This window comes from Falco peregrinus, chromosome 1 (assembly GCF_023634155.1).
Source record: "Falco peregrinus isolate bFalPer1 chromosome 1, bFalPer1.pri, whole genome shotgun sequence".
Taxonomy (NCBI): domain Eukaryota; kingdom Metazoa; phylum Chordata; class Aves; order Falconiformes; family Falconidae; genus Falco; species Falco peregrinus.
The window spans coordinates 101,357,825-101,385,090 of record NC_073721.1 but is presented as its reverse complement, the minus strand read 5'-3'; the positions used below and the strand labels follow the sequence as shown (position 1 = coordinate 101,385,090).

Below are 27,266 nucleotides of genomic sequence, written 5' to 3'. Positions count from 1 at the left end.
ACCAAGGCTGTTAGTGCCACGCGAGTGCACCTCGTGAAGCACTGACTGCCGGTCCTGGATGCAGCAGGGGAGGGAATGTCTGACGGGGGAAAAGCTCTCAGCATCACACAAGGAGCCTCATTAGAAGTGGAGTTTTGGCCGTTTGTAATTCTGGGGCAAACAGTATAAATACATAAATGATGCTTTTTAAAGTTTCACGCTTTGACCCCCCTCCACTACACTGGTTTATTCTCCCGAATTACTACATTATACAGCAAAAAAGGTTTTTGACACGTATACACGCAGACTTACTAGTTTGACACTAAAGAGATTAACAAGCTACTGTGTAATAATTTGATGGAATCAAATAGATGCTTTGGCAACTACAGCCTGGAATAAAAGACATAATTTATTATAATAGTTCATAAAGGCCTTAGCAGCAATCAGGACACATTGCACTAGTCACCATAAAGATGCAGAGCAGTGGGGACCCCACCCTAAACTACCTTCCAATGTATATACAACAGACAGACAGAATTAATTTGCTTTTCATAACTCAGCCCTTGACTCACCCCAGACCAGGCACAGTCCAACGTAAATGGGTTTGAACTTTCACAAAAGGTGTCCGACCCCTGCAGACGAAGGCTGTTCTTTCTCCGGTGGCTTTCCAAGACCTTTTCCCTCCAACAGTAGGAAGTACCAGTTCTAAAAGCCTTTTTAAAAAAAAGTATTTATTTATACACCTCTTTAGATATGCAGTGATTTTAAGTCAGCCACTGGATACCATCAGGCATCTGTACTGCATTTATTCCAGTTGCTATATGAAAGTCTGCACATTCGCAGTCCTCATCTTCCAAACATACTTAGCACCTTAGTAAGCCTAGAAGCACATATAATGTAGGCATGTTAATTAAGACAGTAAATAACATAAACCAGTGTGTAATTAAATTGCCAGGCTTGATTCTCTGTCATTCATGCTTTTAACAGTTTCACATGACAAACAGTCCACATCTAAAGTATGCAGACAGAACAAGTAATGGAAGTTCTAATTAGACCACTTTATTAAATCAAATTGTGTTGCTCAGTACGTCTGTGCAGGTTGCACAGGCTTCAATGGAAAATGCACAAATGATGATAGAATCTCAATAAAGCACTTCCAATCATTAGATTGCAGGGAGTGTTATTTGAGGGGTAAGTCCCATTTTTCCCACTTGGGTGATAAGGAAACAGACCACAGAACACCTCAGAGAAATCACTTCTATTAGTCACCTCAGAGTCAAATTAAAAGAATTCAGCCCCTCAAGTCCCACTCCAGAGGACAAAGTTTGATCTAATTAATCAAGTATTACCCATAAAACAAACAAAGAAGCATGTGTTCCAGTAGAAGCCCCCATCATTCATCCCTCTATCACCATCACTGCTGCTCAGCATTATAGTGGGAACAAACAGAAGCACATAATCTTACAGCTGGTCTATTGTCAAAATGACACATTAGCAGAAGGGTTTTCAGACAGGTTTGCTTATGAAATAAAGGTCTGCATGTTCAGAAATGCAAACGTGTTCTCTGTACAGGAGCTGCGCACCACAGAGAAAGCTGCTCCCTGAAAGCTGTGCAGAACCCAGGAACATAGTTAGGATATCTGTGACTATTAAGGTTTGCTGCCTTCCCACCCCCCAAATATCAGAATCCACAGAGAACACACAGCTGCCAGCACATACAGACCACAGTGACAGGCTCGTCTGGCAGCTGCACTGAGGTCTTGAGCAACTCTTCAAAATAGTGGTAGAGCAGTGCCATGAAAAGAGACAAGTGGACACATTTACTTAGCCTTTGTGCAGAAATCAACATTTGCCTCTCAGGGGCAAATCCTGGCCCCTGTGAAGCCAGTAAGTGTTTTGCTAATGATGGAAATTAGGTCAGGATTTTAATTCAGACTTTACTTCCAGATTTATTTCAAGAAAGATTTGCTCTGTGAAAAGTTGAGTCGATCAAGGCAGGAAGGTTTGCAATTTTCTGTATCCACAGAACGAGCAGGCAAGCTTTTCTTAAAACCGTGGTACTTTGATTTTATTTTTTTGGTAGCTTGGGTGCTATGTTGTTTTGGAACCACATGAAGCTGAAGATAACACCCATTGTCTTTGGGAGAGTCTCATCATAAGCAAACTTCATTGAGTCTTCTAAAGGTATTTCTACAACTTCAATCAGCTCTCCTTCTTCAGGCTGGCCACCTCCTTCACCAGTTCTCATCTGGTCTGTTACTTCTGCATAAAATAACGTCTGCCTAGAACCTGTGACACCAACTCCAGACCTGGAAAAAAGCAGAGGAGAAACTCTGTTTTAGATAAAAAGGCGGCAGGTAGGAACTAAGAATGGAAACCTGGGTCCTTAACCTGTGTCACTAAGTTAACAGAGAAATCGATGGCAACTTTCATGCAGAAATACCAACACTTTAAATACAATTGCTTATGAAATGGATTTGTCTTCAAATATGTGCTGCAACTTTGGAAAGATGTTAGTTTGGGAGAAAAAAAAAAGTTTTGAATTGGGGGACTGTTGTTCTATGTATACTGAAGTAAACAGAAGTTTTTTCAGCTGACCTTGGTGAGAACTGGAGTGCGTGATGATTTGTAGAGATTTACAAACAACAGAATGAAACTCCTCAGTGTATCTGTATGCTATCATGCCACATTTGTTTGCTTGTTTTTACACAAATATTTAGATTTTTTACTCTTAAGAAGATTATGCCCATACACAGCTGGAGTCCTCTGCTCATGGAGTAGATGGGTACAATAACAGAAAGGCAGCCTGAGAGTCTTTCTCTATCCCTCCTGAACTTCAGCCTTGACCCAAATGGATGGACCACTGTAAGCACGCATCTATCTGAAGTAATTCAGTCTCCCTGCTAAATTTGCTACAGTGGATTTAGTTGAGGATATTTTAGATTATGCAGTCTTTCTTCAGCTAGACCGCTTGCTGTGTGTTGTACTTCTTATTTGTTAATCCCCTGTTTCCTTAGGACTATTTCATTTAGGTATTATTAAATAAGGGATAAGTACATAATCCACTCATTTAGTCCTTCCAAGAAAATATTCACATCGTAATCACAGCTTCCTCCTTCCACATGATTACAAGCAACTTTTTACATTGAATCTGGATCCAAAGTTCACTGCAACTATGAATGAGGCACTAGGGCAAGCTGAAAAATTAGCTTCTGTATTATTATTATACATGCAGAGGATTCTAAGGTTTGTAGCAGTGTTATGGTCTTAAGAGTGTATATCCGTACTTACCCAACCATTAGTCAACTAAATCTTTCAGTTAATCCAGCATACATCACACCCTATAGCAGGAATTAATCATTTGTCTCTCAATTTTCTAAGAACACTGGTAATTATTTTGTTTGGAGAATAAATAGTGATTATTGAAATTGGTTTCTTACATGAATATACACTTTTTTTTAAACACAGAATAGGGAGCAGACCTGCAAATTCTTTCCTAAAATTACTTCTAATACATTCTGTAACGTTGGACAAGATGTTTTACTCCTCCAGGATCATTCCTGTATGTCTAAGAAGAGAAACTTAACCATCTTCAGCACTTCCAGGAGCTGTGAATGCTGCTACAGGATTCCTTTCATTCTGGGCTCACCACTTTATTTCAGTGTCAGTAGTTTTTTTTAAGACCCATTTTAACCAAGAAAATGGGACCTACTAGCACACAGGAAGATGCCAGACTAATGGTTTTCCATTTTCTCTTCCACTTTCACCAAAGCACATGACCTCCTTCCTCAGTCAATCTGGTTCAATATTTATTCCCCCTAAGGACCTCTTTTCTGCAGCCACTGTCCTTGGTATTTGTACAGTGTTTGATGACCACCAGAGATGGTCTGCCAATAAAAGAGCCACCCAGGGCTGACAATCATCCACAGACTGTAGGTGCCACTGGCACCAGATCAAAGTCTTCTCGGGACTCCTTGTGCCAAACTCCCTTTTTCCTTCTCCGAAAGGGAGCTGCCAGGAAGGGTAATGCCGTTTGCTGGCCGTGCTGCCGCTCACCTCACCTCAAGCGAGGCTCCAGCCAGCAGACAGCACAACACTAACGCAGTCTGAAAGCAGCGGGAGTCGCACGCTGGGCCCACCGTGCCAGCTGAATCATTCTCATCTCATTGTGAAGGTAAGGGCCAGTTTTCATCAAGCTGCTATCAGCAACAAGCTCGCAGAAGTTGGAATGCCATTTTTAAGGTTAATGTGCTCTCAACCAGCGCCTTTTCTGCCGTGAGGATGAAGGCACACTTCACTAGATGCCCTTTGTGTTAAAAGACAATATATTTTTCTTGGTATTAACAAGCAATAATATATAATGTTAAAAAGCAACACTGCAAATGAAATACTGATTAAGAGCAAACAGATCTATTTCACAGTCCACCACGCCTGGCTATTTAAGCTCTAATCATCCACTGAGCAGTCTCCCTCAGCTTAAAAAAAAAGTGAGTCACCTTGGCATCTGTCACTGACCACTGACCCATGTGCTACCCACCCGCTCCTCACTGTCATAGCTACGTCCACTGGAAGGAGCCTCACTGAGAGAACATATTTGTGATGGAATAGTAGATTGTTCATTTTTTGTTTTCTCTTTTCCTTCTTTTCTTGTCTGAGGTGGCAGAAAGGATTTTTTTTTTTTTTAAATCAGCCAGAGATCCAGATCTGTTTTTCTCTCCATACAGTGGTTACTCATTCTTCAGTTGTTTCTGCAAGAATTGCATTTTTAGTAATTAAACAAACATAGGAAGCCCAGGGTTCAGAGACTGGGTTCTGGTAAGAGATAATAAGAATAAAAAACACATGTGAATTTATACTGTAAAATTTGCAAGACAATGAATACAGCTTGCTAGTCTCCACAGGCAGAAAAAAACACGGGACTATGTGTTATACATTTAATGTTCTGCTATTCCTGGTTAAGTGTCAAGTCTGAGCTTCATCTGGGGTGCCCCACCTGCAGAATGAAAATTATCCTAAATTGAGTACACCCATGACCACTTGATACTATGTAAATGCTATCTAGAAAAACAGAATCTTATTTAAGGAGCCCTTCTATAAGAACAGTCTGGCTTGATTATTTATTTACAGCATAATCTCCTTATATACCACCTGTGACCATCTACATATGAAATAGCTGCAGCTGTGGACATCACAGGAGTTCATTTTCCACACCTTTTTTTTTTTTTTTTTTTTTTAATATAAAGGAATATTCCTTCCCAAGGTGCTACACTGCAAGATTCAGTTTCTTGCCAATGCAGCTCAAACTGCACGGAGTGATTTCAATATGCTGTTATTTCATTGTATTTACTCATATGACATTTCTATTAAAGCAGTGTTTCTCTTCTTATGAACTAAATACATCAAAAGTGGCTACTAGCCTGAATATACTTTAAAAGATGAAAGCACAGAGCATCAATGTCTTTCCTTTATTATGAAGCCCAAACTTATGGCATTTCTTCATGTATACTGGCATATAATTTGGCACAGAAACCAATAAAATAATTTGCAACAATATATATTTAAAGGAGGACAGACCCACATGTTCATTTTTTCTTATTTAATTACCTAACTTATCTTTCTCTGGTGCCATTTTGCCATGAGTTATTCATTAAAAACTAATAAAAACTTCCAAATGAGCTATAAATAAAATCAGAGTGTGCTGGTATTAATACTCACGTTATTCGATTCTACTCTTCCCCCCCCTAAACCAGCAACCTAAATATTTCTAAGACTACTTACGATCCCCTTACTATTTAGATGGGTGACTTTGTAGACTATTACATGACATTGTTTATAAACATATTACCGCTTTTATCTATTGTCTAACTAAATGTCCATTTCAGTGGTTTCAGACAGAAGTTGAAAGATAAAGAAATATAACTAATTAAAAAGGCATATTTCTTACCTTTTTTAAATTTGATATTTCTTCCTCTAAATGCTTACTCTGCCAGCTGGTCATTTTTGCATGGATCCACACGGAATGTCCTTTACTAAATTAAATATTCTCCAATACTGCTTACTGCTGTCTGTCTTTCACAACATTTCCAGGCTCTTAGATACTAATGTATCCTGCCTGTCTTTAGAAAATTGTCCAAAAATCAATGCAATCGACATTTTGCTTGTCTTTAGTACCTTTGATTTTTATAGAAATTTGAAGTTAGCAGGTTTGTTTCTTTGAAGCTGTCCTGAGCTTCCAACTTATTGAAGTAATGAAGTGTTTTAACACATACCCTTGGAAAATGTGGATATATTTCAGTGCTTGTGGGTACTGGGGCCAGAGGAGGAAGACAGCAGAGAGGGAGAAGGTGGGTCTGACTGGCAACAGGCAGCTACTATGTTTTCAGTACGCTTTCACACTTACCTGTCACTAGAAACTTCCTGGGCTTTTGCACACTTTCACTTTCTGAGCATGCTGTTTAAGGAATATCGATGTGCCTTTAATTATGGTTACATTCCTTTTTTTCTGCTACCTTCTTCCACTATCCCAAGTCCGTAACATATGCTTTTCTTTGCCCTAGTATTTCACATTACAAATAAAACGCTTTTGCCATGGTCTGAAATGAGTCACCTATTAACAGATTACAGCTATATTCATTAGCTTTGCATCTGTGGAAATCACAGGGGTCAGCACACCCGAACTGCAAGTGATGAGTTTCACCCTGGGAAAACCACCTTCCTGATCAAGGTGCCTTCCCAGAACAAGAGAGGCTTGGTTTGGGGGAGGGCAGGCAGGGTCTGAAACTCACAGCACTCACCCACGGTGAGACTTTGGGCTTCAGCCTCACTCCATGGGTTTAGCACTGTGTTGCCCAGACCAGGCAGGTCACAGCTCATACTGACCCAGACCTACTAAGCCTGGCTTGACCTAGCTGATTGTTCCAGATGTATTTGGATGTGTCTCTACTGTGCTTGACTCTTATTTACCATTGTGGGACAAATGCAAATGATCTATACACAACACAGTTCTGTTTTCCTCATCTCTTTACTTGTTTCAATTAACAGCTACATGGCTGACAAATACCCTTTGTCAAATCTTTAGGGCTTAGGCTCACAAACCCTGTCGCTTCAACAGAGATAGATTTTTAGAACCAAACTGTGAGCACTAAACTTCTACCACTCCTTCACAGACAGTTAGAAATCTCCATTATCTTTGACAACAGCAAGTCTAAGAATGTAAGCATGTCAAAGTAAGGATACAAAAGTGGTATGGTTTTCATCACAACAGTAATTTAAATGCAAGTTTAACACATCAGAACAAGACTGTATGCTGCATTTTCGTATTTCACTTTAAATAAAACACTCAAACACGGTGATTAAATCATGCTATGGCTCTCAAAGCTACAGGCAACACACTTGTAGTCTACAACACAGTGGAGAAGCTGAAGGACTGCAGAATGACTGCAAAGTGCTTCTCCTCACCTCCTGCCCAGGGGTGGGACTGGCTGGCAGAATGAAGCTGTAACTAGAGTATTTTCTATCTACTTCCTTCTTAGACCAGGAAAAACACAAGAGACAGATTGTTACTCCAACCTGTTTTTGAAACATGGCAATAGCAGCTATCACAAAGCCTTTGTTTAGCTCTTCCCTTTTATTAAGTGCACAAGAAAATACTTAGCACATGAACTAGAGCTCACAAAATGAGACTTTTCACTTGTCATATCTAAGTGCGTAAGCATAAAGATACATACACGTTGTTTTATCACAAGTGGGCAACAGTATCTTATTGCTTTAAAAAAAGAAAGAAGTTTAGTAGTGCCTAAAAGCCGCCAGTGATACCGAGTCCACCTTGTATGTTTGCCAACGCTCAGTAACAGGGAGTTCCTTCTTCAAACTGAGCGTGTGCGCACACGTGCACATTTGTAAACAAGGTCAAAATTCAAAGCATATAGTTAAGATTAGCTTTGCCACCTTCTCATGCCTGGGTGCTCACCTATACCAACAAACTCTTACATTCATAATTATTACATTCATAAATATTATATTTTTAATTTGAAGGAACATGCACATTTGAGAAAATAAACAGTATATTATACTCCTCTGCTACAACATGGGGAACAAACAAATTGACTTTCATTGTGGAGAATTCTTAGTTAACTCAGATTTCTGATAGACAGCAATTAAAAGCTAAACTTTTCATAATTTCTTAATATTTAACAAATATAAAATCTATAAGCAATCAACACCTACCTGTTCCTATCAACACAGAAATGTTTTTTTTTGTTTTAACTGACATAGTTAATGTGAAAATTCCTAAATGCAATACATCCTTTTATAAGACGTAAGCCATCTGGATGCAGAGTTTGGGTATATAGTGAATACATAATTCATGTTTATAAATAAATACGACAAATCTGTGTTATTTCTGCTGAAATCAAGAACTATTCAGGCACACAACATGTAAACTGATGAACGGTGACATGCACCTCCTATTGTCACTTCTTAGGACTTCTGTAGAGTTCTGACATTATATGCAGCAGGTGCAGGAAAAAAAGTAGAGAAGTAATTAACATAAAATTATACTACATTATGCCACCACCCAACAGGTGTACTAGCAGGTGATCTTTCTAATTATAATGCACTACAACATTTTCAAGGCTATTATTCTTTCTACATAAAAACCTATGAATACAAACCATTTTTACCTCATTGTGCAGAGACTAATAGCCATGGCACAGTAATTGGAACATCCAAAATTAATTCTCTGAATGCTCTTCTTTGTTGTATAATTTTGGCAAAAAAAAAGTTAACTGTAGGAAGATTAAAGTAAGTACCTATGTTAATATAGTTAAGCCCTTAAATTAATCCACCTGATTTTTGCAACCAGGCTGATAAGCTACAGCTCCTAGTGTAATAAATCTTGGCTATGATACAACCTCTGGGAAAAAATAAAGATGGAATGAAGGGAAAAGTTCTGGTTCAGCTTTGTCCTGATGCTTTGAGATGTTATTTCACTCCAAATAATTTTATAAATATTCTTCAAGACCACCAAAATTTTCAAGAACTAAAAGAAAATACTGTAAGTTGCAATGGCAATAATAACATCTTTAATAGCAACAACAACATATTTCCCTGCCCCTGTCTTCTAAGAAAACAAGTCTCAAGGAAGATAGCCGGAAGTACTGCAACATAAGAAACTAACTCACAACAGAATTTCACATGGGATTCAAGCTGAAAACTGCTGGGATACCATGACAGATAGAAAATCTGTTATATCTGTTATATCTGATATATGAGTAAGTTCGAAGTCGTTCTGACTGGCAACATTTTGCATTTAGGGGGAAAAAAAACCCCAACAAACTCGAAGGAGTTCACAGATTTCTTTTAGAGCTTTGAAAAATGAACAGTTTAACTGGCAACCATTTTCATGGAGCCTCAGTCTACTGACTATATAGTACTATATTATTAGCTGCATTTTATTATTGAGCTAAATGGTTCATTTACACCCATTGCATCTACTATCTATTCTATTTTTGACTGAGGCCATACACATAGTTGACAAGAACTCAACACACTAGCAGGCATCAAAACTTTCAGGAAGCCTTCAAAAGTGGATTAGGTGCTCCCAAAATAGAAAACAAACTTTCTGTAATACCACAGGGTTACTTATTGTACACCAAGCACAAAGTAGCAATTTGTGCAGCCACTATGAGGAAACTCATCACAGAGGTTGCAAACAATAGAAGTATTTTTCAGAATTATTCCTGCCTCTAGCTACACAGCAAAATGAACAATTTGCATTTAAATTCAGCTTCTGGCTAGCATTTTCTATAAAAGGAACAGCTATTTCTGATTCCTCAAAGTGTCATTTCTCTGACCTCCTCCAGTCAAGGCCCTCTTAATATGTTTGTCTTTCTCATTATCTGCCCCAACCGGGTAGTCTCCTTCATTCACCCATGCCATACCGTCCTGCTGCTGGAACAACTTGTTCCAAAGACTCTTACTCACCTAGCGTAAATTCCCCAACTCCTGGCTTCTTTCCTGATTTCTCATTGACTCCGCAGCTACTCTGTGGATCATTCAAGGTAGTTAAGTCTGAGATCTGCTTAATTCAGTGTCTGGCTTCTATGTGATGAGTATAACGTCTCTGGAGCTTTGAAAGAACTTAAGAACAGGGTCCCATGGCTTCTTTGTATGTGCTTTTGAAATATCTGTAGCAATATTGTAGTTAACCTTTTCTGGTTAGCTGAGAAACATTAAAAAAAAAGACATCCCTCAAAACTGCTGCAGGCCCTGATAATAAATGAGGAAAAAAACCCCTATCTTCAGATTACCTCCAATCTTTACTGCTCCCACTGCCTAAGAACACAGCAAAGTTCTGCTTGAATACAGTCTAAGTACTTTATCATTTTGATAAAGAGATTTTTTTCTCTGCCACAATGAATGTACTTTCCCCAACTCCATTTAGTCCTCAGCCCATGTTTTTTACTCTGCATTGTTCTTTCATCTCCTCTTCCTCTTTTTCTACTCGAGGATTTGCTATTTGATTTTCTCCCCTAGCCTAAATCCTCCCTATGCACTGTCCCTGCCCTCCCCTTAATTCATTAGCCGCAGTACTGTACTGACCTCGCTAGCCAAAACTGTTTCTGCCTTTACATTTGGTGTCTCTTCTGCTTTCCACATCCTTCTGTCAGGTCTAGCTCAAGTCCTGCTTTCATTCCAGTCAGGCAGTTTCCTTCTCATGACCACGATTCCAGAAAGGGGTGTTGTCAGAAAAACAAGACAACTCCTTGCTTTCAGACCAAAGGATGTGACAACGCAAAACCTCTTCTTTGTCCGAAAGCCTTTTTCACTGTGCACACAACTCTCAGGTTTTATCTACAAAAATCTGATAGACTTAACTCAGTAATTATTAGTTACAGTTATCTAAATATTTTTATATTTTATTGGCAGTTTTACTGGCATCAAGAAAGGAACAAGAGCTAACAGATTTGTCAGGAATATATCAGGTGCACCCAAACAAATGTCAGCTATAACAGGATTAACAGGTCTTGTGGATAGGGACAATACCACAAACAATACAACTTCAGTTTACCAAGGTTTTAAACATTATCTAATATGACAGTTTCATTAAGAAGTTGGGAGATCATGATATACTTAGAAATCAAAGGAACTGTGAAATAGGTGGAAAACTAGTATGAAGATGGTACTCATGGAATGGATATTTTCAAATTGGAAATACAAATGAAATCAGATTCCACTGGGGACCATTCTCCACTCAATGTAATTCAATATTTTGTTTTAGAACCTGTATGTTGAAATAAAGACTGAAGGTAGCAAAGCTGAGAAAGATTATTTATAAGAAGCTAGATATTAATATTAGAACTTAAAATCATCCCAACAACTTGAGAAACAGTCTGAAAAAATAGGATGCAATTCAGTAAAGGCAAGTTCAAGGTTCTGCATTCAGGCAGCAATAACGAACTGCACAAATACAGACAGGAGGTGAATGTCAGTGCAGTACTGCTGCAGAAAACAGTTTTGAGATAGGGGAGGCATTGCAGACCATAATGACCTTTCAAAAAAGGCCACATCATATAAACAAAATCATCTGTAAGACTATGGAAATAATGCTTCCATTCTATGTGACACTAGTAAAGCCCCTGCTAAAATACTGTGCTCCACTGTGGGCATTATGGTTTTAAGAAATCTGCAGACCAGATGGAAAGAAGGCAGAGGACAGCAGAAGGAATAATCAGACATCTAGAAAACATGGTCTAAAGAGAAAGTGTAAATCAACTCAGATAGTTTTGCATAAGCAAAAATAAAATAAAGAGGAGACGTTCAAACAAGTATGTGGAAGGTGCAGAAGTACTTCATGTCCACTAGGAACAGGGTGGTCAGTCTCAGACTTGAAGTAAAGAAAGGGAAATTTAGGCAAGACATGAGGAAGAACTTGCTCATGATAATTAGATAGTTAGTCAGATACGTACAAATAGTTAAAGACACTTCAGACAGAATGCTGAAACCATCTAAGAGAGGCTATGAAATGATCAGATTTTAGAGAAAGCACAGATGTACATTTGTCAGAAGTGATTTAAATCTAGCTGAGCCTGATCTTTGGAAGAGGAGCAATCTAGATGAGATTCTCTAAAATTCCTTCCAATTCTGTTTTCTAAGGCTCCTCTCTAACCTGATGCACTGGATCAATAAATAATATAGCGCAGCTATTACATCGATCACTGAGATGGCAGATAATAGGAGTGGTGCATGATGTACTGTAATTATTAATGGCATGCATATGCATTGATGTAATGCCTTATGTCAGTGCTTTGCATTGACAGTCACAGCATGAACAGTGGCATAAGTCATTTGGAAAAACCTGTTACATTTAGAAAAAGCTGAGAATTTCTTATCTGTAATACAGCCATAATGGAAAAAAAACATCCTTAGCAGACCATAGAACAAATTAATTCCTGTCTTTGCACCAAATTGTCAAGGATCAGGCAGATAACGCCAGTCTTTGGCTGAAGGAAAAACAGGACACTCCTAATAGGAAGACCTATAAAATTCTAATACAGAGCACAGGAAATCCAACAAAAGAAACTGTAAAATACCATCTTTGAGGCTTCAACCTTTCATATTGATCTAAAAAAGTAAACAGTATAAGGCCCTTCTGACTTCCATGGATTTCCATGGCAGAAAGCTGTACACACATAGACAAAGCAGGACTGGGGGATTAACATATTAAGTGCCCTTTGCATGGGTCTTAACAGAGAAAACTCCAATTGTATACTTTCTCCACAAGTCAGTGCAATTAAAAAAAAAAAAAAAAAAAGAAACTGACAAAAAAACCAACAACCACCTGTAAGATACAAAGGTATTTATCGACCAAAAAATATATGGTGTTTTAGCCAGATGTAAATTGTTAATGTTGAGTCAAACTTCCACATTGAAGCTACAAACTTCTATAGTTGCAGAAATTATAATCTGCTTTTCCTATTTTGTGTTTGTATACACATGCATACGTACATACACATATGCATCTAACTGCATGCTATATAGCCTGTCAGTGTCACCCAATCTATGAAATTCTATAGACAGCTTTTGCTCATAAATCTAGAAAGCGCTTTTTCTTTCAGTAGAACAAACCCTTAATCTAGTTTCAATGAGTTGTAAAAGACAGCTCCTGTGATTCACCCCCTCCCCTCAACAGAAGCACTGCTTGTTAATCCAGCAGGAAATAACATTTGCCAGGATTGACAGCTGTGGATTTGTATTCAATTCCCAAATTAAAAACCAATGACAGGGCCTAGTTCAATGGAGATGTCAAGCAAAATAAAGAAAGTAAAAAACCTGCTGCTTTCTCTGTAAAATGCAAACATACATACATTTTGGATCACAATACTAGAAGCTGGGGAGGAGATATAATGGGATTAAAGCTGTGTGCAAAGTTTCTCTTGAAGGATTTGTGGTTTTGGTGGGTTTTCCCCCCCCTCTAACAACTCACATTTTATATTTTTCCTCTTACATATAGTTTTCCTGTTACTCCAAATATGTTTTAAAACACGTTAAATCTATTTCAATAACTAGTTGAAATTCTGCAAAAAAAAAATACAATGTAAAAATTTTCATAGTCAAATCAACAAAATCTTCATATATATAATTAATTATTGTCCAGTTTCAAGATGACTTAATTACGGCTCAACTACTATGAAGAAATCTAATGGCACGGGTTCTTAGGCTTCTGCAAAATTGTTTTAATGGTAAATCAGAGTCCAGCTTGGGCAGCTTCTACTGCTAATCAGGATAATAAAATCAGAGATTGAAATTGCCTGACACAGTAAAGATGAGCTGTTTTCTAGTGCTGTTAACAAACTGCTCTGTAAAGCCCAATGCAACTTTTCCCAGTTTGAATACTCTTTGGAATAAATTACAACTGTATCATTCTTACTGGGAATTCAATCCCATAATTATGAGTTTCTAATTCCTTAAGTCTCTGTAAATAATCCTCTCGCTTGCTGAAAATTACACCTTTCATATACTTTCAGATGTCTGTGTTTCTCCCAACACACTGCTTAAACAAGGGAACAGGGAATGTTACATTACATTCAGGCCACTTCAGCAATCTGTGAAACACCACCACGCCAAAGTGTTCTACCTCACTGCTATTTACCTGTAAGAAGTGATCCTCCGTAGGTCTGTAACAGGAACACGATAGCCACACTCTTCTAAGACTTCCCCACAGGCAATTTCTTCTAAAGAAAGGTCTGGTTTATCTACGATGCCAGCACAGAGTTCATAGGTCACTCCGACCAAGGCAGGTAAGGGTTCCTCTAGACGAGAGAAGCTCTCCTTGTCCTGATTCTGAAAGACTTCAGGATGCTGCCTTTCTACTTCACACATGTAAACAGCTTTTTTTTTTTTTTTTTTTAAAAGACAAACAAACAAAAAACAACACAAAAGAAAAAGAAACAGGGGGGTGGGGGGGTGGATATGTTAATGTATTCATATTAAATAGAAAGATGGTACACAAATTTTGCCCGGAAATTTTTGATCATCAAAGTATTAAGAGTAACAAGCTGTGTTATCTGTGTAAAATTATGACACACCGAAATTGGAATTTTAGAGAACAAAAGTTCCTTGCCATTTCTGTAAAATTATTCTTTAAACTATTTGTGCTTACATCATTCAGAATGAATCTATACACACCTTAAAAGAAATAAAAAAAGGAAGATAGTTTATCCAAGAAGTCTAAGTCCCAGAAGTGCCATACAGCTTCCATTTGTTGGGCAATGCGGATATCAGGATTTAATTTAAACTATGCAGTTATCTTGCAGAGAAGTTGGGTTGCAAAATTATGTACCATGTGCACAATGATGAGTCTTTCAGCCTGTCAACTCAGCTGTTATTTAGAAAGGGTATGAAAAGCATGTATGTTTGTTTGAAAAAAAAAAATAATCCTCTTTTGAACATATAGCTCCTTGCACAGATTCCTCTGTGGAATCTGAAAAAGACTTCTTGAACTAATCTACAAACAGCTGCCACTGTAAAGCACTCCTAAAGAAAGTGCAAATGCCAGATTTTAGACCTTATTTAAGCAAAACCTCTCACTGATGTCAACAGAAATTTTGCCTGAGTGAGAACTGCAGGACTGGATGTGAACACAGAAAGAATCACTGTTGACAATTTCAGATCATGGTAACTTTAATTTATAGGTATAACCTCACTTGTTTTTTCTTTGAAATTTCTTCATGTCTATCTCCTTGCTTTTCATGAAAGGTTACCATGAGGGTGTTACAAACACCCTGAATAAAACTATTTTAAAATCTGAAATTATTTTTATTCCATTAAAGTATTTTACATGCATATTTCATATACACGTAACACGGTTTTTAAATGAGCTTACCTTACATCTTGCATTCTAAATCTTGCAGAACTGGTATAAAAAAGAGCTCAAGTTTGATGGACAGCATTCTTCCAGTTACTGGATTTAGCTTATTATTTCTTAAAACTCTGACATACAATGAAGTCTCCACAGAAATGCTGTCACATAAAAGTACCACAATGACCTCTCAAGCACTTAGTCTCTGAGGAAGTCTACACCCCAGAGATTTGTGCCAGGGCTCCTTCTGCAATGCTTCTTGCAACACCTCAGAAGTGTAGCATAGCAAGACCAGCACTTGAAAGGGAGGTGTCTAGATCAGTCAAAACCTAATCTTTCTCCAAAAGTTAAAACTTTCAAAGCTGTTTGCAGTAGGTACATCTAGGCCTTTGAGATTCAAACAGTTAAGGAAAGGAGCCTCCATTTCCTACTTGAAACATAACTGGAGCATAGTTTTCTTTTTAAAATGCAGCATGTAGGCAGCAAAACAAATATTCCATGCAGACTCTGAGGGACAGATCCTTGTAGGGTGTCTATTGTCATTATTCCAAAAACTTCTAAAAGCTATGACAATTATCATAAATGACAACTACATCTAAGATCTCTCCAAGATGAGCCAAATATTCTTAAGGTTTTATTGCTTTTTTACTGCTGACATACCCGTATCAGTATTTACAAAAAGGAACAACACATGCATCCCACTAAAGGGCTTGGCCATCAAAACAGGATGCAGGTAAGAGTGTGGGGTATGGAAATATGAAACTGTGATTAAAGTAACCCTCTGTTACAAGTCTGTTGAATCCCTGAAACCCGTCCTGTCATTCCAGCAGGCACCTGCTGTTCTCCTTCTCCCTCAGCACAACTGGGCTCCATGTAGATCAAAACCTACATTCCCAGAAGGACCTAATCCAGCAGTCCTCTTCAGAGCAAAGTCCTGCAATATGCCAGCACTTAAAGCCCAGTAACAGCTTTTCTCTGCAGATGAGGAAGAAAAGCAGCGGTACCAGCCACTTCTGTAAAAGAGTCCAAATATTAGAGCATTCACCAAGGAGTCAGAGTATGAATTCAGGATCACCAGGCTCGCAAAGGTTTAAACTCAATTTATCTCTCACAGATAAGCAAAGCCTTGACCACCAAGCTGCCTGCTAATATCAGGGAGCAGAGAAGTCCCCCATACCTCTTCTGAAGGTGCAAAATTGACTGCACAAGTGATGTACCAGGGGAGATGAAGTACCGGAGGGAAAGCAGCCTGTGGCCTATAGGCTAGGGAACACTCTTCGGAGCGTAACCTGTGACTCTCCTCTTTCTCATTACAGCTTGTCAGCTTATTGCACATACACAGTTTGGGAGAGCAGAAACCAGAACCAAGAGCTTCTTTTTCAGCAGTCACCCACTCACTAGTACTGTGTCTGACTGCTCTTTTGTCTTCTGATGCCTTATGCTACTTTGGTCAGAAACTGCCACTTCATCATCACCAGGTAGTCTCCTCCGTCATCATGTGATGAGCAGCAGCATAGTAAGGACTCAACCAACCATCTAGCGCTCATTAAGCATCTTGACTAATTACCCTGGAGCCACTCAGCTGTAAGAAGTCTCAAAGTGGAACCTGATGTACTTGCCTACCTTTCTGCAAAGCTGGGACAAAGGATAGATGGCTCAACCAAACTCATCAAATAAGATCATAACTGTTATTAAAAGCACCCTCAATAGATGACTCATACAGGGACTTGTTTCTATCCCTAAAAAGAAGAAAACAACAGTATGGACTGAGAGGTTAGCGGGGTCTAGCTGACTGGGGAACATGCTTGCTTTTCTTTCAACTTCTGATTTCTCTTTGATTGCATCTGTGTTTCCTACTTCCTAAAACAGAACACAGCTTACAATTCAAATCTTTGATTCTGTTTATTTTAAATCAGTGCAAAAACATCACAATTCATTGAAAGGTCATTATACTCACAGTGAAAAAAACAGAGCACATGTTCATTGGTACTAATCCTAGCCTTTCCTACCAACACATTATTTTATTATATTTGAAAATGTGTGGTCAATTGGCTACCAAAATGAGCATTGCCCAAGACCATTGCCAGTCAGTCATGTGTGAGGAACTAATATGGAAACTACTGAGACAAATGTGTAACTTTTTTTCTCTCTGCTCCTTCCAAATGTGTGTTTTATGATCATTCAAGATGATCTAAGTCCACAATACATTGAAATTTATGGCCATGTCTGCCTCACCCTGGTTATGTGCTCCTTCCACCCCTCAAGCCTGCATGAACTCTTTCAGGCCAGTCAGATAAAATGCCTAATCCTCATTTTTTTATTATTTTCATTTTTTTTTCAGCCCTAAGATGTCTGCTGTGGCTGCGTAAGGGCAGGTGCTGCCAAAGGGAATGAGGTGGGAATGTACGTACAGGGAGTGATGACTGCCTTTAAAAGAAGCACAGACATCAGTGGGAAAACCTGATCACGACACCACACCCTAAAGGAAGGCAAGCACATATGTCAACCAGCACACGTGCAGGGAGCGTGCCTGGAGAGTGCAAGGCAGCTGTTTGCTCAAAAGTAACGTGCTCTCACCTTCCCGGTGGGACCCTGGTAGGAGCTAGCAATGAAAAAGGTCCCAGCCTTTATTTCTGCTTTATTTGTCTGCTTTATTTTCTGCCTTTTCAGGCACCAAGGCAGACAATAACCGTGCAATGGAAACGTAATTAAAGTGATGTGAGTACTGTCAGGGCATGGTTGTGATCACTGAACTGCTATGGGGTGTCTGACTGACCACTGTCCCTAAGGCGAGGTTTCTGAGCCGCTCCAACCTCTGGAACAGTTTAACTCCAACAACAGTCTAGTCTTCTGAGGCAGATATGACACCTCTGTACAGATGATGTAATGAACACATCACTGTTCAGTACGTGTGTGTACATATATATATGCATAAATATGAACACTTCTGCCTAAGATTGCCTCAAAGGGAGCAACAGCTATATGAGCCATTTCACTTGGCTGGCAAATAAAAAGCACTGGATTATTAATAAACAAATAAACAAACACTTTGTCTTTGTAATAGTCGATATAAGGCTTCATAAGAAGTATGTACTGTCAGTATAACAGTGCTGCACAACACTGAAGAGCCTGTCAATCACTGTCAGTAAGAAAGGACAGCACGACACCACCCAAGAAAGTTTCCTATAAAGTCTACCATGAACAGTCTTGAAATGGTTTCTTAGCAACAGTGGAAAATCTTGTGATTTTCTTTAATTAACATGCAGAGAATATACATTTCATTTTTAACTTCCAGAAAGTAAATCTTGCTTTGAATTACAATAACTAACACAAAAATTCAGAAAAAAATAGTATATTAACCTAAATTCATAATAACTGGTACAATGAAGCTGTCCATGTATTTATGAAAAAGCATGCAGTCCTGAATTTCCCTCAGTTTAAATTCCGAAGTATACAAGACACAATAACACATTAAAAAAAGAAATAAATATTTAAGAACAAAAGAAAAAAAAAGAAATGTGCTTCTGCACAGAAGCTGCCTACTAAATACTACATAGGTCTAGTAGGAACTTCAAATAAAAGCAATCTATTGCATGATCATTGTAGAGCTGTTTGTAATTGCATCCAAAAGATGACAGTGACTAACCCAATAGCAGAATGTAAGGCTACCCTGATCATTGGTTTCATCTGTAATGGCAATTTCCCTGGTGAGAAAATTCTGACCAACTGAAAAGTGGTTGAATAGTGGGCTATCATACAAAGAAACAGAATATAGAACAAAGATTTTATCACCACAGATGCACCAACTTTTAACTGCTAAACCCTGAAAAGCTTGCTTCACTAGAGAGCAAAAGTAAATCTAAAAAAAAGAGGATTACCTGGGCGGAACTGCTTCACTACAACAAAGCACTGCCGAGAAGTATTAAAGATCAGGATTGACACACTGAGGAAAAAGATAAAAAACAAAAGATCAATGCTTTATGAAGGATTAATGCAGAACTATTAAACTTACATCCTGTGAATTTAATGTTAACTACATAAATACACAGATTTATTACTAAAGCCACAATGCAACCAGATCCTTGTCCAAAATCCATCAAGAGGGATAGATAATGGGTAATGTCTCTAAAGCCCATGGGAATTTACCCAAAATTAAGTCATTTTTTTCTCCTGTCATGCAATGTAAGACAACGATCAATTCCTTCTCCCCAAAGCGAAAAAACAAAAGTCCAACCACAGAAACATTGCTACTAGATAGCAATAACAAGGAAAAAAGTCCTTAAAAATAAAAATACTTTCTTACCTTATATCAGTCCCACATTAGGGCAGTCTAACTCTTAGGCACAGCCTAGTCTCATTCAAAGCCAGAGGCACCTGCATAAGCACAGAGCATCTTCTATCTGTGGCTACTTGTTGAGCTTGGGCCTTAAAACGGACACCATCCAAGTCCAATTTTGTACAAATTTAAACCAGAAGCAGTTTCCACTTCTACTACATTCAATGGTTTCAAAGTCACATTTTAATCTTTCCCCTGTCCTCTTTGGTTGTTTGAAATGTATGTCACAGGGAAGCCTGAGAGCCTGAGTTATTTGAAGATGCTCTGAAAGTGTGAAGTACTGATGTTCTCTGCTCACCTTTAAATTACTCAGATTTTACTAGTTTAAAAAAATGCAGACAGAAGTCTGTCTCCTTAGCTGGTAGCCCATTAAAACCTGCAAAAACATGCATATATTTTGCTTATTACCATGGTAGCATTCTTTCTTTTGTTATGCCTCTTTGTATGCAGTTGGAAAGTTAATTCATTATTCTATGAATTCTACAATAGATCAGAATAACAATGGAATATTTGCAGTGTTGAGTCAAACTTTCAACTTTCCATGTAAAAGAGCTGTATATTTATTTTCACTATTTGATTTAATAATGAAGTCTCAAGCTGCCAGAGAAACTGCTGTTTGATGATTATTAAAAATAATGTTAATGTTTATTATAATAATATATAAACCCCAAAACATAAGGGAGAAGTCCAGATGTTAACATTTATATTCATAGTTGCTATTCTCAAAGACCCGTACTGCATATTGATGGCTTCCTGCCCCAGATGTCACTTACAGGCAATTTTAAAGTAAAAGTTTTAGCCTTTAGAGATGCTGGAGGAGAACATTCACTCCGTTTACTGGCATGGGGGTTCTTTCTGACCTAGCACTAGAGTATCTGGGAGTTACAGGGTAGGGCGCTAGAAGAAATGAAGTTAAACCACAGCCTAGCACATTTTTACATTTACTTAAGTATTATTCTTTGATTTTATTTTTTTTTCCTTCGCATGACTGTTCCTCTCCCCAAAGCAGTACTGTCTGAGGGTAGACATTGTGCTAAAAAAAGGGGGGGAAAAGAATTACTGCTACTGAGCCTTTGTTTTTTGTCCACGGGTTTAAGGATGTGGGGTGCTTGAAATTGGAGAGAGCAGCAGTCTAAATCTGAGGTTAAACAAAAGAGTGGAGACTTCCTGAAGCATACGGTTGCCCTTTACCTTTCTTTACATCCACCACTCCAGGCCCAATTTTTCACTTGGCTTGCCTTCTTCAGCACGTCTCATTAAATAACTCATACCAACTCATTAAAAATGGCTCAGCTATTAGACATTATTTTTTCCTAAGAGTCAATCACTTGAGATTTTTATGGAACAGATGGGAAAATTAAAAACAATCTGTCAGAATTAAGGAACAAGATCAAATTAAGCTGGAAAGGAGTAGCAGCAAGTTATTACAATTGTCTGCTTCTCACACCATCTTGAGATGAAAGGGGACAGAAATGGCACAAATCTGTAGAACTTTCTATTTAATTACTTCTAATTTTCTGAGAGACTGACAAACAATTTTGAACATAAATTTACATTTTTTAACAAACCACAACACACAAGTTCTAATATTTCTTGTCAGACTTGGAGAGCCATGGAGGAGAAAGTTCAGAATTACACCTTCTTAGGAGGAGTGTGACATTACAAATGCATTTGGTATTTTTTATTCCGCAAGAAACAATATAATGTGAAATATTTCCACAGGTCACGAGGTATATTACTTCTGAAAACCCATCTGAAGCCGCATTAGGGACAGTTATTTGCATACTATAGAAAGTTATGGCAAGACTCTTCAACTGATTTAAATGGAGGATGCCCTGAGCCACTGCTTTCAATGGGTTTCCTTATTGCTGCAATGACCCAAATGTGTGGGTTCAGCTATAAGGAAAGTATTTATCTTCTAGAGTTTTAAATCATTATACAAAGAATTCACTACAGTATTTCAAGATTACTATTCTTACAGATGATACAGGCTACCAAAAAGGATTACTACAAAAGCAGAATTCCAAATACATCTTTCACTGGTATCATACCACAAGGGTATTTGATGTTTCAAGGCAATTCCCTTTAAAATATTATAGCCAAACCTATTTCAGAATATTACATATGCATCTGCAAGCTTTAAAGTGATAAATAAAGACTAAGCATATAAAATAAAAATTTAAAACATTCACAATGACTTCTGGGAATATCTTCACAAATAAAAAGATACAGAAGACAAACAAAGCCCAGGCTGTATGTTACCAGAAAAATCACAAAGAGCCACTAGAAGGGGAAAAAAATACCCCAGCCATATTTCCTAAAAAAGGCAGGAATCCTAGACAAGGATTTAATCTGAAATGGACATCAGAGGTCCGAATGTAGCAGCCGGTTTCATTGTCCATGTCCCAGAGAGGAGCACAAGACCACTTTCTTGCTATCTTTTACAAAGGAAAAGAATACTCAGATGTGAAAGGATCACGATGGATCCAAAACTTGCCTCCACACCTTAAAAACAAGCTATTAACATGTCTGCACAAGCGAAGCACTGTCTCAGCTTAGACCTGCCAACCTTTTCATTTTGGGTGGCAAATGATTACTTTTTACCATGTTCCACAGCTGTACATCTTCGCTGGCCATTTCTCCAGCAGCTGACGCTCCAGGAGACTGCCGGTGTAAAAGGAGAGGTCATTAATGCAAATGCAATGCCACTGAGCCCCCGACCTGCACCTGGGACACAAAGAGCACACAGCATAACTGCTGCACACAAGCATCATGGTCAGTACCTGCTATGGCCAGTGGGCTTGCCAACGCTGTAGGCAAGAGATGGCTGAGAAGAAAACCCTTAGAAATGTGCTCTATGTGTCAATCTGGAGCTATCATTTGCTTCTCTAAAGACGTAAATCACCTTGAACCAAGGAAGGAGACTTGGCTCCTTCACACTTGCGTTTGTCGGTGGTTGGTTTATGACCAAAACAGAAAGACAACATATTAAGAGATGATGCAGGTTTGCACAGTGTCTTCCAGGGCTGGTGAAGACCACAAGGCTGCTCAGACTTCAGCCCAACCCCTTCTCAGCTTCCCCCTGCAGTAGCTCCTGCTCGCTTTATACATACAATAAATCAATAGTCTATTAAAATTAATTCATTTTCTTTTTCCCAAAGAAAGCATGCATGTAAATAGGTTACTGTGCAATGAGGTAGGATACTGTTCTTTCTGTAAATGTAGGAACAATTAGGGCAGCCTTAAAATATTTTAAGAAAGGTCAGTACTTGAAGCATCAGCAAGACGTACCTCAAAAGACCAGCTACCCTGCACCTGAGCTTTTCTTGTACTCAAGTTTGCAGTTAGTGTGCCTGGTCTTGGTATCTAACACAATGTTTTCTTAAAAGGGATTCCCAACTATTCAGTCAAGGATCTCAGGTAGCATTTAACCAATTAAACTTCAAAGAAAAGGCTGACTGAAATAGGCAAGTATTAGGATTCTCCAGTGGATATTTGGCTTCCCTGAAATGTCAAAGTCAATGTGGAAAAATTACATACAACTGACCCATGGACATCTACAACACAGGAGTCTAGAATTTTAATTCCTCTTCCACCTTTAGAGGTCTCACTGAAAGAGAAGACATCTACCTGAATACAACCTTCACAGTTGAAAACACCTCTTAGAAGAGTTTAGAAAATGGCTCCATTGTGTACCATTGGCCTAAAAACCAATTTCCATATTTTTTCCTTCCCCCAGCATAGCACAGCTGTGTATTTATTGAACTCACAGTAACTGATGCTTTATGACATTCCAGCACAGCAGACATTTATATAGAAATACTGCAGCTTCACACACTCAAACCCCAGAAAGGAAGGTGGTGCTTCTTGGAGAAATGTAACAAACACAGTATTTGACCACAGCAGTTGCAAGGTTGGGGACAGATGCAAACTGACATCCTGTTAAAATGTGCACACACATATGGATGCACAGAAAGTTAATTCTTTTGAAATACATCCTAGCAATTAAGATCAGCAAATCAGCTTTGCTAAAGCTACAAGAACATGCACTTCTGCAGCTCCAATACTTGAAGGAAGGTTTGGGGGGGTGGGGGTTAGGGGTTTGGGGTTTTTTTAGTTCTGGTTTGCTGGGGTGAGGTTTTTTTTTGTGTTGGGTTGAGGTTTTTTTAGGTTTTTTTCTTGTTGTTATTGGGGGGTTTTTTTAGGTAGAAATGTAATTTCACCTTGTAGTCATTGGTTTGGCAATCTATCTTGATGATTTGTCAGTTGTTGACCTGGGCTACAGTTAATCCACAAGCAACTGCTAACACTTACTAATTGCTTTTCACGAGACAAATTTTTAAAATCCTTTAATAAATACAATTGATTCAGTCTTTCATTATTCTTAGATGTGAACTTAATGCATACTTTACAAGTGTAAATTTGCAAAACTAAAAATAATATTTAAAATAATCACAGTACAGTAATAGCAAAGAAAAGGACAAGATTCCCTTGTGACATAAGACTGAAGACTGGAGATGAGGGCTTTTGATGATAATCTTGTGCTAATACTATAGTATGCTAAGCAATTGATGAGGTAATACAGGCAAAGAAACTGACCTCTCTTTAATCACTGTAAGAGCAACTCAGGATCTCCTTGCACCTAGCATGGGTATGTGTGTGTCACACACAAACTGTGATCAGAATTGAATAATGGAAAATAAAGCACCTAAAAAAAAGATTGACATTAACATTGAAAGCCAGGGCTTCCCACTCAGCCACTTAACCTCAGCCACTTCCACCTAATTTTAAAGGCTAGAAATTATCTCCAAATGAGTTTAAGATCTGTAATATTGTTTGCGCTGCTTACAAATGGTAACCTCGGCTCCATATTGGAGACTTTAGGAAGTAATGTTATTTTTAAAAAAGCAACAAATTCTGTGGCAAATCATAGCTCAGCAACCTACTGAGTCTTGCATATGTATATATAAATACATACAATTCTATATGTATGTAAAATATTTAGTAATGTATGCACATACATTCAAACCAAACCAAAACACCAAAACCCCCACAACACTATCAGAACCTGCGAGACTTCAGTTACCATTCTCAAAGATGACAATGAAAAAAGAATGGCAGATTCCAAAAAAGAAACAGAAAAATGACATGCCAGAATAAAAGCAAGTAATTAATTTAATCAGTCCTCTTGACTCTCAACATATATTTGATATTAAAAATCCCTTTGATACAAACAGAAGAAAATAATCAAATGTAGCGCACAACCACAGAAGTGTTTAAGGATGTATTCATCTCAGCTGGAGAGCACGTGAATATATAACATACGTGTAATATTTTTGCCTATTACACTTCATAAGGGAGAAAATGTCAAAACTTACGAATCATACTAGAAGAAAAGTTAGGAAGAAAAGAAATAAATCATTTAGAAGTCCTGTAATTAGTTTAGCTTTAAAATATAAATTTCTTTTTCTTCTTGAAGTTATAGAAATTTGGCTTGCTTTGTTCATACAGTGTTGAAAAACTAATCTTTCATACTGTTTTCCATGTCAAGACTATAATTCCATCTAGCCTTTTTAAAATATGGTTGCAAAACACCTCAGATCAGGATTAAAGCTTGTTAGTGTACGTGTCCTTTTCTTGTTCAAATCCGAAATGACTGCACTTTCAATTTTAAAGTGATAATAAAAGAAACCCTCAAACTTGTTTGAGAGCTAACAATCAAAAGTAATTCTTTGGGAGGATTCATCCTTCAGAAAGGTCTACTTCATCTTTAGTTATTTCAAAATTATTGGTGGTGGCCATGAGAAAGAATTGCATCTAACCACTATGTCACTTGTGTACTCAAATTAACCACCCATTTCACAGCTGGACATGTCCCTGAAAACTTCTGACGTGCTATCTAAAGTGCTCTCATCTTCCTTTTCTCAGAGCAGCACCTAGTATCTTAAGCCAGAGAAAACAGTCCCTTCGTTTTCAGAACAGACATGTAGTAAAGCTGTACCCCTTGATTATTCTCCACTGCAATTCCTTTAGTTTCCCAGAGCTTTAACTATAATGCAGATAGTCCTGAGATTAAATGTATGTGCTTACACAGTCTTTACTGGTTCATTTAAGTCTTCCTTCAAAGCGTTTTACATTTTTCAAAGGCCAACACCAATCCAATTGGCTGCTTAAAATGCAACCTATTACAAAAGCAAAGCTATAAGCTCCTGACAAAAACATTCAGCCTTTCATACTAATGACAGATAAAGTGGATTTGGCAAAAGATAATTAGAGAAGTCTAGAAGACTTCTGTATTCTGATGAAATTTGAATGCTTTCTCCAATATAACATAAATATTTAATACTAAGTAAAACCAGAATAAAGTGGTGGGACACGTATGCCTAAAAAAAATGAACTTTACTGTGGAAAAAATCAAAAGGAAGATTGGTTTCAGTAAACTGAACTGCATCAGGAAGTTGTTCGTGACACCATAAAGGAGGAAGCATATGTTTGGTTAATCATCGGACTGGTGGAAGAATGAATTAAGAAGTGCTAACAAATCCATATACATACATTTTTAAAATATAATCTCCTTGTAAAGTAGTGATTTGTACCCAAACCAGAGAATATGATGCAGGACAATTTCTTTGGAATAAACAATCCTCCCAGCACCCTGTTTTCATATAACAAAGAAAAAAATAGAAAGTAAATTCAACTGCAAAATAAATGAGACATCAAAGCACGTCGCTCTCAATAACATTCTTGAAGTGTCATATCTTGGCCGGTATCCCAGGATACCCTTAGAAATGAAACATTGCATCTCAGTGGGATTCTTTCAACAAAATATTTTAATAAATAAATTCAGGTTTTAAGCTAACTTATTTGATTAAATAAAGCTTTGTGGGCATTATGCACAACAGATGTCAGAGCCTGATGGGCTTTTGTTCCAATTCCTAATTATTTGTGAAACTGCCATTTATAAATACCATCACATAGTAAGACCAATAAATAATCCATCTAAAAGGCATAGCATGACTCCATTCTAAAATGGCAAAAATCAGAAGTTTTAAAACAATATCAGGTTTTGAGGACAACTCACAAAACAAAAAACTCAGTGTTCTGCCCTAGTTAAGGTAAGGGACAAACCAGCAAGTTTTCTTCTTGCCTAGCAAAAGCCAAATATGGAGTGAATAACACAACCTTTTGCCAAGTATAAAAGTATAGTCTCACTGTTATTAGTGAGAAACATAGACTGAGAAACTGGCAGTTGTTCACATTTTACCCAGTTTTCCCATTTCTAGAGTAACGATTTCAATAGTTCCCTCTTTTCCAAGAGGTATTTTCAGATACAATTCTAAAAATAGTTGCAACTCAAATTATAGAACGTTTTCTAGCTTTCCTAAGATTGTTTTTACCAATCCCAAGTGCAGACCATGACCATGCTGCTGTCTTTTAGACCATGTAAAAACCTTTGGCACTCTTCAGAGAGAACTCATTTATTTTAAAACCACCTGGAAGCAGAGGGAAGACTCTACTTGATTTCAGTGACTGTAAGAGAGTAAACACATTCACTTATTTTGTGTATTACTGCAAATACTATAAAATGAA

The 27,266-nt window shown here is 37.9% G+C and overlaps 1 protein-coding gene across 3 annotated transcripts in view; it reads right to left on the bottom strand.

The window, feature by feature from the left end:
* Nucleotides 1–370: 370 nt before the first annotated feature.
* NUDT14 (nudix hydrolase 14) overlaps nucleotides 371–27,266 on the bottom strand; it is a 63,236-nt gene continuing 36,340 nt past the window's right edge. For all 3 annotated transcript variants that reach the window (XM_055803943.1, XM_027780957.2, XM_027780956.2), the window contains exons 3-5: nucleotides 19,219–19,283; nucleotides 14,132–14,369; nucleotides 371–2,288 (exon numbers count right to left, since the gene is read on the bottom strand). In XM_055803943.1, coding sequence (XP_055659918.1) covers nucleotides 2,048–2,288; nucleotides 14,132–14,369; nucleotides 19,219–19,283 — 544 coding nt within the window. In that variant the 3' untranslated portion in view covers nucleotides 371–2,047. The remainder of the gene's footprint in view (nucleotides 2,289–14,131; nucleotides 14,370–19,218; nucleotides 19,284–27,266) is intronic.